Raw genomic sequence first — 16490 nt, 5'->3', positions numbered from 1 at the left:
AGATGCAGCAGGAGCAACCACAGGAATAGTCCACCCTTTGCTGCAGTGATCAAAGATTTATGGGAAAAAGTAATACCTTTCAAAAGTGGTCCAATCATTGCAGACTGCACATTCTAGCTGTTCATAAACAGGCCATGCCAAGGCTTTTGTGGACAAAGGCAAATGGGCTTATCAACGTTAGCATGTTTCATGAAGCTTCCGCTTCAATATAGTGGAAATACCTCAACTTCCTCCTATTTCCTTTCTGATTTTGCATCCAGCGTATCAGGGTCCGACTCCAGTTGCGAAACAGACGTAGAAGAGGCAGGTTGTTTATAAGCCCTGGACAAAGATGACTATATTAAGGCCACAATCTGTGCAAGGATGGCAAATATGCAGAAAACTCTGCTTTTGTCAAGTAGGTTGCTTGTTGCACTCCAGAATTCGAGCTAGAATTGTATACCGGGAATGATGTTAAAACTGGGTCCTGCTCTGGTACAAAGGATGCATGGTCACTCTATGTTCTGTGCGTGCCTTTGACAGAGCAAATGTTTGCCTGCTGCTTTGAATTGGCTCCCTTTTGCCTGGTCTCTGCCATAGCTACAAGTGCAGGTATTACCTTGTGGGGTTTTCACAAAGAGTGGGATATAGGGTCAGTGTGTCCAGGAGTACACAATAACCAAAGTGTAGACCATCCTGCAATTAATCCCCATAGGGAAAAGGTAGGAGAAAGCAACCGAGTACTTTATAAGGGCTCTAGGTGGAAGTGGCATTAAAAGTGTGCTTCCAGTGGTGTGATGCAATACCTGGTCATCAACCTGAGACTGAGCAGTTGAATTTTAGCACAGAGTTTGATAGGTTTGCATTGTGAAGAGAGTACATTCCAAACATAACCCTGTTTTACATAGTAATGGTCAAATATCCCAATAAGCCTGTATTACTGGTGCACAACCCTGGACTGTATACAAATCCAGGCTTCCCCCCATCATGAAGGGCATACTCCCAAAGGGGTCTTCAGGGACTGGGTTCCACAGTGATTGACTACAGCTCTAGACCTGTATAGTACCCTGCATATTACTCAACGCATTGTCACAAGTGGCAAGGTGAGCCCCCCCAAAGCAACAGCAAACAAAAAAGGAAGTACTCACGGTGTGGAAAAGGGTTTAAGGGGAGGTGCGGGCAGGGGACATGTCCTCAAAAACTTGGTAGTGTCCAATCAGCTGAAGGTATGAGCAAATAACCCATGATATATGAATAAGTTGCCTGCCCCTGTACTGTCCAATTAAGATACACTATATTACTAAAAGTATTGGGATTCCTGCCTTTACACACACACAAACTTAATGGCATCCAAGGCTTAGTCCATAGGGTTCAATATTGAGTTGGCCCACCCTTTACTGCTATAACAGCTGTTTTCTTGATTGACCCCCTATGGCATTAACTCCAGCCACTGCATTCTGGGTTGACTAGATCGCAATAGAGACTCTTAATGGAAGCAAGGTTAGAACTATCAGGTTTTTACAGTTTTCCGTTGCCCTGTTGGAAAGATTTCCCCCTCACTTCCTTTCCTCATGTCATCGACACAAAACTTGGGAGGAAACCTCTTCAGTATGGCCACAGGCAACAACCTGACAGTTATATAAATAAAAAAAATGTTTTAATGGGGGTGTCCAGGATGGACAGAATATGCAGAACAATATCAACTTGGACAAAGCGCATTAACACCTGACTCACTCTTTACACTATTCAAAACTAAAAAAGTTTTTTTTGGCTTGAGCTCTAGATTAACGTTTATATATTCTAACAAAATGTTTATATATTACAATATAAAACATGCCGATCAGAAAAAACGGTTTGGAAAAAAAAAAAAAAAAAAAAGAACTTCCTGCAGATCCTGTTTTAATCTGTATTAACTTTCATGAAAAAAAAAAAAAAAAGAAAATTAGATTTAGTCACACAAAAATAAACTGAAAGAGCACTATGGGTAAGGCAGAAGAAAATCTCTTAAAATACATGTTTGCAAACAAGTGTTGCAAATACCTATAAAAGATGGAACAAAATGTAAATATAAACAGGTCTGGTCAAAATATATGTAATGCATGATATTTTTTTTCCACAGGAATAACATTTACAAGTAAATACAGATTTTTTAGCTTACAGGAAAATGTACCTGCTAATTTTATACATTTCATTAAAATTAAAACTTTCTTTGTAACTTATCTACAAGTCAAAGGTGCATTGAATCTACAGTTCTGTTTTACTGCTGCATGCGTCTGCATATTTTCATGCTTACATAATAAATATTAAATACACAAAACAAACTGAAGCCACAAATATTTCAGCGTCAGCTATGTGATGCTGACCATTTTAATGTCCCAAGAAAATTAAACATCTGAGGTAACGATGGAGGGTTATCCACCCTTCTAAAATCATGGTTTTAAAGTTGTGGAAGTATTCAGTAATTCAAGTAGAGCTTGAACTTTTCCAAAAGGTCAAGAAAGAGCAGCTTTGATGTTTAATCCATAAGTCTGCATTCGCAAAGTTCTTTGTAAATCCGCTTCCGCACACGAGGCATGTCTTCTTGGGAGAACTGGAAAGGCTGTTCAAGAGCGAGGCACTTGCAATACTATGATTGGGGGTAAAAAATAAATAAAATAAAAAAGTTAAAAATGGAAAGCCAACATACAAGGGCCCTCAATTAAATCAAAATTTGATGCGTGTGCTGCATCAAGTTTAAAAGGATAAGTTCACCTTTCATAACATATTTACACCTATATTCAGGGAGGGACATGTAACATGTTATGCATGCACAGATCCCCGGCTGTGACAGCAGACCAGGGATCTTCTCCCGGTGTCTGCTGGCACAATTTAAAAAAAAAAAAAAACGTGTCACTCATTCAGTGTCCTGTGAATGGGGAACTACAACTACCGACAGCGCTGTGGTAGTCCATTGAAAGTTCCTGTCAGTGTGTAACGAAATGCTCAAATGAGGTACGAGTAAACAGCTTACGCAAAGAGTCTGCCAGAGCTCTGCATAGCACCCATGATCTGTTGATCATTTTTTTACTTACAAAAAGAGAATTGATTATTTTTTTTGAAAAGGTGAACTTATCCTTTAAAGCTATCCATAAACAACGGAGGGGCATCTTTGCCGACCAGGGCTTCCCTAAAAGCCCTTTGCTGCTCCATTGTCATTAGATCATGGTCATGTATATCAATTTTTTTTTTTTTTTGGGAGGACAAACATTTGAATTTGAAGTTGCATTTGACACAATAACCCCATTATCGGTCTTTGTATATTTTTCACATTTTATCCCTATAAGGTTTACATCCAACATTTAAGCAGCATGTTTAAGAAAAAAAAAATTGGACTTTTGGCTTACTTGTAAAATACATTTCTTGTTATACATCATGGGATACAGAGGTTTAGTAATCCTTACAAACTGGGATGTCTCAAAGCACAGAACATGAGGGGGGGGGAAATGGCTCATTGAACATGAGAAATGGCTCCTTACAAGAAAGAGCTGCCAGTTTTGAAACCCCACGAGCCAAAGTAATGGCAACCAGAAAAATAACCTTCTGCATCAAAAGCACCAAAGGAAGGTCTGCAATAGGTTCAAATTGAGGTTTCAGTAAAACATAAAACCAATTGTCAGAATACCATGTTCTCCTGGGGCACGCTGGGCCAATTCGAATAACCAGTATTCCCTCCGCTCTAATCCTGTGAAGCAGACACGGAGGAAGTTGTAGAACAGAAGGTCCATATCTGGTTTGTCCCACTGTTGACAGATCTCCTTGAGCACCTCTGGACGAAGAGCCCACTCCCACAAAAGACAAAAAGGTGGTTGTCTGACATTTTTCCACTGCGGGAATGTGAAAGCAGGAACATGCAGTTTGGCCCAAGACAGGATGATGAATGATTTATGTAAGCCAGAGCCAGGTGTTGTCGGACTGGGCTCTTAGAGCCAGTTCACACATGAACCTCTCTGGCACCTGTCCGTTCCCGACAGTGGTAGGGGGCAGTGTGGTGTGAGATTCAGCACATCACACACAGCTCCCCCCTTTTTTCTTTGGTCCAAAAACTTTATTTGAAGTGTATACAAGTACACCATGCATGTCACTGTACAGCAGCGCGGCGCACTGTGCTGTTGTACAGTACGCTGTGATAAAATGCAGCATGTCTGCATTTTAACGCAACTCTGTACTGCATTGCAGTGAAAAGGTCAAGTTAGACTTACCGGTAATTTGTTTTCCAATAGTCTTTCAGGACAGCACTCCTCCCCCACAGGAAACACCTCATCAATCAAATCTTTATCAGGAAGCCTCCACATTGCTTCCATCAGTTGTTTGTAGAGAACCTCCAGCCCCGGCTGCAACACATAAGCGACAGTTATATCATAGTATTACAGCAACAGAATAAAAGGGTGGGTTACTTCTGTTCTGAAAGACTATTGGAAAACAAGTTACCAGTAAGTCTAACTTGACTTTTCCCAAAACGTCTTTCAGGACAGCACCCGAGAGAATAATCGAGACTTGCCCCATTTAGGGAGGGACAACCGCTGGCAAGACGTTCCTTCTGAAAGCCTGGTCCCCAGCTGTCAGGAGGTCTAACCTATAATGACAGGCAAAGGACGTCAAACTCGTCCAAGTAGCTGCATTACAGATTTGTTCGAGGGTGGCACCATCTTTTTCTGCCTAACTCACCGCCAAAGCTCTTGTAGAATGAGCCCAAATACCAACTGGACTCTCCTGGCCTGTAAGAGAATAGGCCTCTGAGATAGCCATTCTCAACCATTTGGTAATGGTTCCTTTGGTAGCTTGTCTTCATTTTTGACTACCAGCAAATAAAACAAATAATGCGTCTGAACGTCAAAAGTCCTTAGTGGCTTCCAGGTAACTTAAGACTGCTCTTTTAAGATCCAAGGTATGGAATTCTTCCTTCTTACCTGATGGATTAAAACATAAGAAGAATTTATCTCCTAAACTTAGTTTTGGACCGAAGCAACCTTCGGTAAAAAAAATAGGATCCGTCTTCAGAACAATTCGGTCTGAAAAAATAGAAAGAAAATGGCTCCCTGACTGACAAGGCTTGCAGCTCACTAATTCTTCGAGCTGTCGTTATAGCCACTAAAAAAAAAAAAAGACTGTTTTCAAAGTAATCAACTTCAGGGAGGTTAAATTAATGGGTTTGAAAGGTTCCCTGGTCAGGGCCTGTAGAACAACGGATAAGTCCCACATTGGACAGCTTCAGATCACCACCGGTCTGGACCGGGTGAGGGCTTTAAAAAATCTGATCACTAGGGGTTCTGATGAAATTGATTTTTCCAAGAATACCCCCAGTGGAGCAACTTGAACTTTGAGGGTACTGACAGCTAGGCCCTTATCCGCTCCTTCTTGCAGGAACTCCAGGATAGAGGCAATCTCTTAAGGATCTGCTGGATGCTGTGCACCAGGAGTTGAAAACTTTCCAAACTTTGGCATATATTGCTCTGGTAACACTCTTTCTGCTAGATAGGAGGGTAGCAACCAACCTATCTGAAAAACCTTTTCTCCTCAAAAGCTGCTCCTCAGAAGCCAAGCTGTGAGTTTTCGCTTTGCTACTTCAAGGTGAAGCAGGGGACCTAGTATCAGCAGGTCTTGTCTCAACGGAAGGTGCCAATACGGTTCGAGTTGCATTTGTAGAAGGGATAAAAACCAAGCCCTTTTGGGCCAGAAGAGAGTATCCTCTTTCCGGATTTTTGTTATGACCTGAGGGATAAGCTGAAAAGGGGGAAAGGCATAGCAGAGGTGAAATTTCCAACTGTGTGCCAGAGCATCTACCCCCAGGGATGACTTGTTTCTGGCTCAAGGAGATGGAGAGGCACCTGTGTATTTTCCTGAGTCGCAAAGAGATCCACTCTTGGCCGCCCCCATTTCTTCACTATCATATGGAAGACATCTGGGTTCAATCGCCACTCTGCTTCGTATACCTGGTTCCTGCTGAGGAAGTCCGCCACCCTGTTTAAAGTCCCCTTTAGGTGGACCGCGGATAAGGATAGTATGGAGCTCTGCCCATCTTAGAAAATTTCCTGCTAGGCACTGAAGAACTCTGCTTCTGGTGTCCCCTGTCTGTTTATGTAGGCCACCGCCGTGGCGTTGTCCGACAGGATCTGTATATGCAGTCCCTGAACTTCTGCAAATGATAGTAAGGCCATTTCTATTGCCTTTAGTTCCCTCCAATTTGAGGACCTTACCGCTTCTCTTGTGGACCATGGCCCTGAGCCCACCGACCGCTCATGTGAGCCCCCCAACCCCAGGAGCTGGCATCCGTTGCCAACCTTACTTGGACTGGGAAGAACCATAACAGACCTGCTGAGTACCTTGTCTGGTTCTTCCACCAAAGACTACTTTTCACCGTGGTGGGGATCTTCACTAGCGAATCCAGCGACTCCTGCTGGTGGTCCCAGGTTTTTAACAAAAACTCTGCAGAGGTCTGAAGTGGAGCCTTGCCCACGGAATTGCCGATATGGAAAAGGTCAGGGTTCCCAATGCTGACATGATCTTCCTGATGGATAGAAAGTGCCTGGACTGTAATAATGACACCACTTTTACCAACTTTTTCTGTTTTTCTTCTGGAAGAAAAATCTTTTGCTCCAATGAGTTGATACGGAAACCCAGGAATAACACCTCCTGCGAGGGAATCAGATTTGACTTCTGGAGGTTTAAGATCCATCCTATGGGTTCTAAGTGAGCACGGGCTCTGACCAAGTTCTTCTGAAACACTTCTCTGGTTTGAGCAAAAAACAGCAGGTATTCCAGATAAGGAATCACTGAGATTCCTTCTAGACACAGAGGTGCCAACGCTTCAGCCATTACCTTCATGAACACTCTTGGGGACGATGACAGGCCAAATGGGAGTGCCCTGAATTGCAGGTGTACCACCTTCTTCCCTACTTTCAGTGCCAACCTCAGATATTTCTGGTACCTGGTGGCAATAGGAATGTGGAGATAGGCATCCTGCAAATCTATTGATGCCATGTAGCACCCTTGGTTCAGGTGTTTTTTTACTGAGAAAATGGAATCCATCCGAAATCTTCTGTACTCTACCGATTTAGCATCTTGAGATTTAGGATGGGACGGAACTTTCCTGAGGGTTTCTGAACAAGAAATACATGCGAGTAGAAACCCTGGAAGAACTCCCCTGTAGGGACCGGAACAATGACTCTCTGGGATTTCAGTTAATGGATTAGGGAGTTCATGGCCGGATCCCTTGGGACGTTTGTCACCAAGAATCTTTTTGGAGGTTCTTCCATGAATTCTATCATGTATCCCTGGGAGAGCATGTTTACAATAAACTGGTTTGATGTAATGCCTCTCCACTGAGGAAGAAACTCCTGGAGTCTTCCCCCGACCGGGGGGGGGGGGGGGGAATCATTGCGGTTTTCCGGAGGTTGCAGGAGGATTGAAGAGCACTCCACTTCTACCTTTGGCCTTCTGGAAAGGCCATGGCTTCCTCTTGCTCTGCGTTTTTCCTTCCTGCTGCCCTTTTTGAGACCGATCATGGGTCTGCACCTGCTTCTTTCTGACCTGAAACGACTTCTTTTTAATTAGCTGTTTGGTCAAGAATGGATTCCAGTTCAGAACTTAACAGCAAATCCCCTACTTTTGATGCAGCGTCCCCTGGCCAGGTTTTTAGCCATAAGGCCCTCTTAGCAGAGTACGTTAATGCTGCTGACCTGGCTGATGTGTATAGATTCTGCTGAGGCATCTGCAATGTATGATACTGCTGCAGACAAGGTTGAAAAAGACTCCAGTATCTCCTGTTTCGGGGAATTCACCGTAACATGGACCTTCATCTGGTTAATCCAGTGTTCCAAATTCCTAGCAACACAGGTTGTTGCCATTGCTGGTTTCAGATGGCTCATCAGTGATTGCCAGGCTCTTTTAAGAAGCAGGTCCATCCTTTTATCCATGGGCTCCTTCAGTGTGCCCATATCTTCAAAAGGCAAGGTCAGTTGACTTTGAGACCTGTGAAAAGGTGGAATCCAGTTTTGGAACCTTGTTCCAGACAGTCTGGATTTTCCTCAAACGGGAATCTTCTCCTGTGAGCCCGAGAAAAAAAAACGGCTTCTTTTCAGGTTGCATCCATTTTTTTTCTAATCATGTCCTGAGATTATTGAATGGACCGGAAAAGTACGGCCTTTTGAGTCTCCCAAACCTGCATACATGCGGTCATGCAGGGAGAGCTCCTTCTTTTCCTCCTCTATCCCCAACGTAGCATGGATTACTTTCAAGAGTCCTCCAACCTCTTCTAGTGACATCTTGTATTTAGAGGCGGTATTTGCTTAATTTTCCTCCTCCTCAGAATCTGTTCCACCTGTAGCGAGGGAAGCAGGTTCTTGGGAAGTGTCCTGAGAGATCGCACCCCCTGCCAGTATTAGGGAGCCCCCTTGGGATTCTGAAGATGATTGCAGAGCCCTGGGTTTCTTCTTAGTTTTGACCTAAATGCTTGAAAGGTGGCACGGAGCTCATCCTTAATAGTGGTAACTAGATCGCCACAAATGGATGGAGACTCCTCCCTGACTACATTTAAAATGCAATCTGCACATAGTGATTTAGTCCAAGCTTTGCTTATTTTTTCTTTGCAGACAGGGCACCTTCTCTTGACTGGTTTAACAGAACTTTTGTCCTGGACAAACAGAAGAAAAAAAAAAAAAGGACCACACTAAAAAACTGCTGCACAGCAGAAATAAAACACCCAGGTGCACTAGGAAAGAAAAGCTTCTTACTTCCCTGTGCCCAAGCATGCCACCACCACCTTTTTGTGGAGTCCCTCTGCTGCTAGGCAGAAATGCTAACCCACTAGCCACTGCACTATACATTCCCAGGGAGATGGGGGGGAAGGGTGGGTGACCCCACAGGAGAAAACGGCCCAGAGTAACAAAGGACACAGTCCCTTACTTTGGCCTTGCTGGTGCAGCGGATAATGCCCCCTTATCCGCTGCATTGTCTTCCATAGCAGAGTGCACTGCGGACACGTGGTTAAAGAAAGTCGGTTCCAAATTCAAAACCGCTGCCGACCTGGAACCAGAAGCTTAAGAAGGCACAAGGTGATCCTGTTAAACCTGTCCCCCTACACTTGCGGCTGGAAATTAAGTTGCACGCCGACCCAGAAGTGCTGCCTCTTCCTATATACTACACAGGACGTAGCCGAGGGCTCTCCTCGGCCACCAGAAAAATGGCGGCTGCTCAGCAATGCACCACCGCCACCCCACGATGCGGGCGGCCAGCGGGGAACTGCAGCAAACCGCCCATCTGAGATAAAAAAGGGCAGCACACCCAGGCCATACAGGCTCTCCCTGAGCATGAAAGAGGGAGCCCACGGGACCGTCCAGCAGGAGGCAAGTGGGAGGATCACTCTCCTTAAAAAAAAAATTTAACAAGTGAGAACCTTTCGTCTCCCAGGAAAGCCCTGAGAGATCATTGGCTCCCCGAGGTGTCCCACCGGCTGGAGGAAACAAAAAAAACTGATGGAAGCAACGTAGAGGCCTCCTGATAAAGATTTGATTGATGAGGCGTTTCCTGTGGGAGGAGGAACCATGATCTCTCGGGTATTGTCCTGAAAGACGTTTTGGGAAATGGGACACACAAGAAACAATTTTATGTGACCTTGCACTGCAGTAAAACGCCTGTCACCGCACTATGTCTGAATTCACTCTAACAGGTAGATTGTGCAGGGCTTCCGGGGCACTCACCAGTCCAGCTGCAATACCCCAATGCCCCCCCCCCCAGGCAAAAAAATAAAAAAATAAATCCTCATCGAAGTCACAACAACAAATACGAACAGGGTTATCCACCCTACCCTATACAGTTGAATGGACACTGGCAAAGTAACAAAAATCTCCTATCCCCTGTAGGAAGGTCTTTAGTTTCTCTGTCCCTATGCGAAGGCGATAGTCACTGTTGCGCAGTTCTCTACATGATTCTACCAGATACCCAACAGTGATCATCACCTTCAGACACTGACAAAGAAACTGATGCCCTTCTTACAGGGAAGGGGTTATACCTAGGAAAGGACTTCCTGTTACTTTGCCAGTGTACATGGTGCAATAACCTGTTACAAAGGATTACTAAAAGCTGCTTTGTGTACCATGATATATGGCAAAGAAATTCTAATATCAAGCCTTAAATCAGAGCATATATGAGGTATACATATATTGCTCAAACATGCACAGAAATAAAAACGCACTTTCACCGAAAATGTGAGCCTAAATCTGTTATCACATGCATATGAAGTAAGATGACAGACGTGCTTTAAACCTGAACTTCAGGAAGATACAAAATATACACCTTATGTTCATTAACACACCCTTGAATGTATTTTTTAAATACAAGAAGGTAAGTGCCTTAATTTGGATCGGTGTGATACCTTGGTAGTCCCTTTACAGCAGAGCTGAGAATGGAACAGGGACAAGCAGCCTAAGCAGTATAACACCAGGATAAGATAAGAGCAGACTGCCAAAAGATTAGAAGCCTGTTATGTCTCATTTTACTTTCCAGTCACATATTGGGGGGAACCCGTATTACTGAGATGCAGCAGAAAAATCAGGTCTCCTCTGCCAGACAGGGTTGTACAGTGTAAGACCCCTTTCACACTGGGGCGTTTTGCAGGTGCTATGAGTTAAATATAGCGTCTGCAAATCGCCCTAAAACAGCTGCTCCATTCACTCCAGTGTGAAAGCCCGAGGGCTTTCACACTGGAGCGGTGCGCTGACAGGGCGTCATAAAAAGTCCTGCCAGCAGCTTCTTTGGAGCGGTGAACTCTCCGCTCCTCCCCATTGAAATCAATGGGGCAGCGCTGTTTTGCGGGCGGATTTAACCCCTTTTCGGGCACTACTGGGGTGTTAAAACCGCCCCGCAAGCAGACGAAAAGCGCGGCTAAAACAACGGTAAAGTGGTGCTAAAAATAGCGCTGCTTTACCACTGACGCCCAGGGCGGCTCAGTGTGAAAGGGCTCTGACAGCTGAGTAAATCTCAAAACTTGAAAAACAAAATCGTATGGCGGGTAGAACATCATATGTATTTCATCTGTTTATCCGTTTGCCTGGAGTTCATCATTACTCACCTGAAGGACAAAAACTCCACAGTCACTGTCATTCTTTTGTTGTGGAATGCACTATTTAAAAAAGAAAGTAAAACCCAACAAACATATGTCATGAGTAGCTGCAGGAATCAAACCTTTTTTTATAGCAGGTAAAAATGAATATAAGGTACATTTTCTTAAATAACCATTTTACATAAAAATGGATTTAACATTTTTTGACAAAATAAAAAAAAACAAAAAAACCAAAAAAAAAAACCCCCAAAAAACTTCGATATTCAGCCACAGTCACCTTCATGCAAAAGGCTTACCAGGGGCTCTGAATGCTTAGATGTACCGGGAGGGTGGTACACACCATCTATAAGGTTTAAAACAAACCACTGTAAACTGGAGTTAGCTGCAATAGACTGGGGTGACCCAAAAACAATTTCATCGTAGATAGAAGCTCCCCTGATGCTTTAGCCTGAGTTGCCTTACTTACCGAGTCTACAAAGACAGAGTCGTGCCTGGGTCTGTGTCATGGCACTTGACTCAGAAATTGCTCCATGGCTACCACTGTAGACAAAGGTCTGGAAAGAGCCACAATGAAAACCTCAGCGCCTGAAGCTCATTTTCCTTTTTATTATTTCACTTTTTATATAATCTTTATTTATAGAAATTTGTTTTCAGACGATAGCACAAACATTATAAATAAAAAAAAAAAAAAAAAAAAAAAAACAAACATTCAAAAGTACAAAATATTGACACTTTGGATGTTACACAGGTGTCGCCCCCACAACAGTTGCATAAATCTGTGAGCATTCGAGGGCAAGGTAGGAGGCACTTAGCCTAAACAACATCAAACTGTCCAATGTATCAGCATAAACAGCAACTAAAAAGGAAACAGTGACAAGCAGGCATCAGAGAAGTGTTCATGAGCTGAGCACTAGACCTTTATCAGCACTCTGCTGTAGGAATTGTAAGATAGCTGGTGTATCCATCTTTTGTCTATTATTTTCAGCGCACCAGCTGTTAAATTTTTTTCCAGGCCTTTCTGTAGATGCCCCTGGTGTTAGGCTTCCTGGTGCTCAGAAGTGTCGCCACCACTTTTTCTGAGTCCTTTTGATCTCAGGATGTCTTCTTCAGTAACCAGGCCGCCCATTTGAAGCTTTCTTGCTTTAGGCCTATTAGGGGTTCCTGAAACATTTGGTCATCCCTGCGAGGTGTTTTCCCCCTGTAGGTGGACCGCTCCCAGAGACAGTAGATTTCCTTCTGCTCATCAACAGATCCGGTTAGAGATGTGGATTAAGGAGTGGCTCCTCGTGCCCCCGTTTGTTCACATGGGCTACTGCTGTGGAGTTGTCTGACTGGATTAAGGTGTGATGACTTCTTATCTGGTCTTGGAAGTGTTCTATGGCTTTGGCCATTGCCATAAGCTCCCTCCAGTTTTAAGACGCCTGGGCTTCCGGGGACCACTTCCACTGAGCAGGCTGACCTGCTAGGTGGGCTCCTCCATCCCCAACTGCTCGTGTCCGTGGTCAACTTCCGTGAGGTTGGGAAAGACCAAGCCAGACCCCGGTTCAGATTTATGTGGTCCCTCCACCACCAGAGAAACCTCTTCACAGAGTTTGGAAGCAAGATTGTTCTGTCTAGATCCTCTTGTTGTTCTTTTAGGAGAAAGGTTTGTAGAGGCCTTAGATGATACTTAGCCCACAGCCAGTATCATTGAGGTCATTAGACCCAGAACCGACATCAGCTCTCTGATAGATATTGGGAGGTTGTTCTCTATAGAACTCTCTCCTGGTAAGGCCCTGAACTTTCTCTGCCGGTAGGAACATTTTCTGCTCTGTGGAGTTAAGCATATGTCCCAGAAACCATATGTTTTGGGTAGGACACAGGTTGGATTTTTCAATGTTTAAAATCCATCCTAAGGAATTCAGCCATAGTTGGGCTTCTGCCAGGTCTTTTACCAGCTGTACTACCGATTGTGCCGTGAAGAGCAGGTCGTCTAGGTACGGCACTACTGTCATTTTCTTCAACCTCAGAGGGGCCAGGGCTTCTGCTAGGACTTTGGTAAATATCCTCGGTGGCGAGGATAGCCCGAAAGGAAGAGCCCTGCTTTGGAAACGATGCTCCTTTCCCTCCATCTTCACCACCAACCTCAGGTATCTCTGGGAATTTTCTCGTATGGGAATGTGGAGATAGGCATCCCCTGAGAGCCATGGTCGCCATGAAGGTTCCCGGTTGAAGAATGTTCTTGACTGAGAATACCGATTCCATGCGGAATTTCTTGTATTGTATCGCTTGATTCAGGGGTTTTAGATTTAATAGTAGTCTAAACTTCCCGGAAGGTTTTTTTGGATTACAAAAAATGTGCAAGGAGAAACCCTTTCATTTTTTTCCTCTGTAACTGGAGTAAGGACCTTCTGGTCTACCATCTCCCCCAGTAATGGGAGAGCCCTTGCCTTTTCAGGATCCCTGGGAAATTTCGTCAATAGAAATCTCTCTGGAGGAAGACCGTTAAATTCCAGGAAGTAACCCCTTAAGATGAGGTCTAGGATAAATTTGATGGCTGTCGTCTTCATAGGTAGCCAGCCTTTCCCCTACTGGTGTTCTGTAGTCACTGTTTTGGGGTTTGACTTCCCCTTGTGATCCTGTTCAGTGCTTCTTGGGATAATCTTTTTCTCTTGCGGACGTTCTCTTTGTCCACAAAAAAAACTCTTTTGTGTAGGTTTGCAACTTTTGGTCAAGCCTGTTCCAAATAAAAGATCTCTGGAAAATGGGAGGTTACATAATCTCATCTTGGATGCAGGGCCCCTTGACCAAGTCTTCATCCAAATAGCCCGCCTGGCTGCCACGGCTAGACCCCCTAATCTCGCTGCCAGTTTGACGGATTCTGCGGATGCATCCGCTATGTAACCAACCGCCTTGGAGAGAACCTGTAGGGTTTTCAAAAATGTCTTCCCTAGGTGTACCATTCTTGATATGGTATTGAAGTTGGAAGAGCCAAAAGTCGAGGTTTCTTGCCACGCAAGTGGTGGGAAGCGCAGGCTTCCGACACTCATTTCCCAGGCTCGTCAGGACAATATCACCCCTCTTGTCCATACAATACTTCAGATGACCCATGTCTTCAAAGGCCAACTAGGACTTCTTGGAGACTTTAGCTAATGGAGCATCTAATTTGGGATTCTTATTCCATATCGCCTGGATCGTGATCAAAAGGGAACTGCTTCTTGTGGCTAGTTGCGAAAAAAGGGCTTCTTTTTCGAGTCTGCCCATTCATTCCTCACGACGTCCGACATGACCTGAAGGACAGGGAATACCTTGGACTTTTTCTTCCTTAGACCCTGGTACATTAAATCAGGTTTTGATGGAAGTTCTTTTTCTTCCTCAATTTCCAATGTTTCGTATATAGCCCCAAGTCCCCTACATCTTTTAGGGACATTTTATACTTTGGGCCCCTTTTTTCTTCTCCCCATCTTCCTGCTCCAAATCTGAGCTGTCGGTGGCTATTTCGCTAACCGCGCCGCTATCTGCTCGTTCCCTCACGGTCTCCTGTGACCCTGAGGCGGCTGATCTTGGTGAGGCTATGGGAGAGGAACTTCCAGGAGGGAGCTGTAGGAGGTTTTACCTCTGAAATTTTTTTTCTTTTTCTTTGAGATCCTTAAAAAGGTAGAGGCCATGTCATCCCTCAAGGATCCAAAAATGTTTGTGTAGATTGCATCTGACTGTTTAACTAGTCTGTCTATGCACATTTGATATAGCGGCTCTGTCTATTCCAAGGGCATCTTGGTAGCACATTTTGCACACCACTTCCTGGGAGTGGGCTTTGGGTCTTTCGACGGTTTGACCTGCTAGAAGTAAAAAAAAAAAATAAAAAAACACAGGGGACCCCACGGCGGTGAGAAATAGGCACACTCCACCACACCATGAATACAGTTGCACACCACTAACCCCCCGCTGAGCCCCAGCTAGCTAGTGACCACTGCCACCTAGCTGCTGCCCCCACTATACTGGACACAAAGGACACCCCCGGAGCACCTACCCATGTCCTGCTGGTGCCTTCGCCTCCCAGAATCTGGGCAGATGGGATGTCATCATTCTCCTGCATCCTGGAATCTCTGCGGCATCCGCGCTGTATCCTTACATGTCCACGTGTAATGGCACCAGCCGGCCATCCATCCTCCCTGCGCAGCTCCCCGGCACCCGCCGATGACGTCATCCCGCCCTGGACATGACACGCCACGTCTTCCGGGTCAAGCTAGCCTTCGGCTGTGGGTACACCCCCCCCCCCCCGCCAGAGTTCCCAAAGGGGATGATGCATCTCTCCACGCCTGGGCTCAGAGGGGGGGGGGGGGGGGGTGTTGCCTGCGGTCTTGAACCCGAACTCCTCCACCTAAAATGCGGTAAGGATACCTCTCCCCCACAGCTCAGAGGCTTACACTTCCATCTCCCTGCTGTAGCCTGAGACCCATGCCGCAGCCAGCCCTTGAGAGATGGCGCCTCCAGGGGTCCCTCAGGCAACCGGTATCCTCCGGATGGAGGAAATACCAAGACTGACCAGGGACCGCCTTAAAACACTAATAGGCAACGTGTTTCCTGTTTGAAGGGAGGAACTCCATCTCTCAAGGGCTGACATGGAAGACGACTGGGGGGGCTCATTACCATCCCTTACAGGGTGAATCTAGGATGGGCCTCAGTCCGATTTTGAATGTGTTGGGCTGCAATAGTTGTTGGTTGCACATTCCAGTTTAGCCCAGCACACCGGGAAATCAGGGACCAGGTAGTCTCCAAAGCTAGTGCTGAGGAGCTACCAATCCAGATAGCTGTTATGTAGAGGCCAGCTCAAGTAGCAGAGAGTTTTTACTGAAGTAATTGAGAAACAAAGCATCAGGGGTGTAGCAAGACTATAGATTGAGGTCACCAAGGAAAAAAAAAAAATTAAAAATTCAACTTTATAGTTTGCCAGTGACAGCAGCAAAACCCTACTTTTTCTAAATTCCTGCTTGCCTCAATGAACAGTGCACAAAAGGAATAGCTTCCCAACCCTGAGTTCAGCTGTACTGAGAAGTACCACCAAAGCACAAGCTGTAAAAGGAATTTGACAAAGTGTTCAAAGCCACTAGTAGCTTGTAGTCAGTCTTGTAAAGAGGGACAGTGTCCCCATGCACCAACAGTAGCAAAACAAAAACTACACTGTAATTGCAACATACCTTGGTAACAGCAGTCTGCCATCCATCAAGAAACTCTGGGTAACTTTTCTCCTTGGCTTCTGTAATTAGGTATTTGCGAATATTCTGCAAGTGATGCACATTCAGGGGGGGAAAAAAAAAAATTAGAGAAGCCTTCAGTAAGAGCAGAATAGAAGACAACTTAAATGCACAAAACAAGCAAGACATTATTGCAATACAAATTCTATGGATCCATTTACAGCTATAGAAATCCTAAACTT

General features: G+C 44.9%; 1 protein-coding gene across 2 annotated transcripts in view; it reads right to left on the bottom strand.

Moving 5' to 3' along the window:
• Window positions 1-2055: 2055 nt before the first annotated feature.
• SENP5 (SUMO specific peptidase 5) overlaps window positions 2056-16490 on the bottom strand; it is a 54023-nt gene continuing 39588 nt past the window's right edge. For both annotated transcript variants that reach the window (XM_073626318.1, XM_073626317.1), the window contains 3 exons: window positions 16252-16335; window positions 11084-11134; window positions 2056-2605 (listed from right to left, as the gene is read on the bottom strand). In XM_073626318.1, the coding sequence (XP_073482419.1) occupies window positions 2495-2605; window positions 11084-11134; window positions 16252-16335 (246 nt within the window). In that variant the 3' untranslated portion in view covers window positions 2056-2494. The remainder of the gene's footprint in view (window positions 2606-11083; window positions 11135-16251; window positions 16336-16490) is intronic.

Source organism: Aquarana catesbeiana, linkage group LG04, assembly GCF_042186555.1.
Source record: "Aquarana catesbeiana isolate 2022-GZ linkage group LG04, ASM4218655v1, whole genome shotgun sequence".
Taxonomy (NCBI): domain Eukaryota; kingdom Metazoa; phylum Chordata; class Amphibia; order Anura; family Ranidae; genus Aquarana; species Aquarana catesbeiana.
The sequence above is the reverse complement of the archived record's forward strand: the minus strand, read 5'-3'. Positions and strand labels throughout refer to the sequence as shown.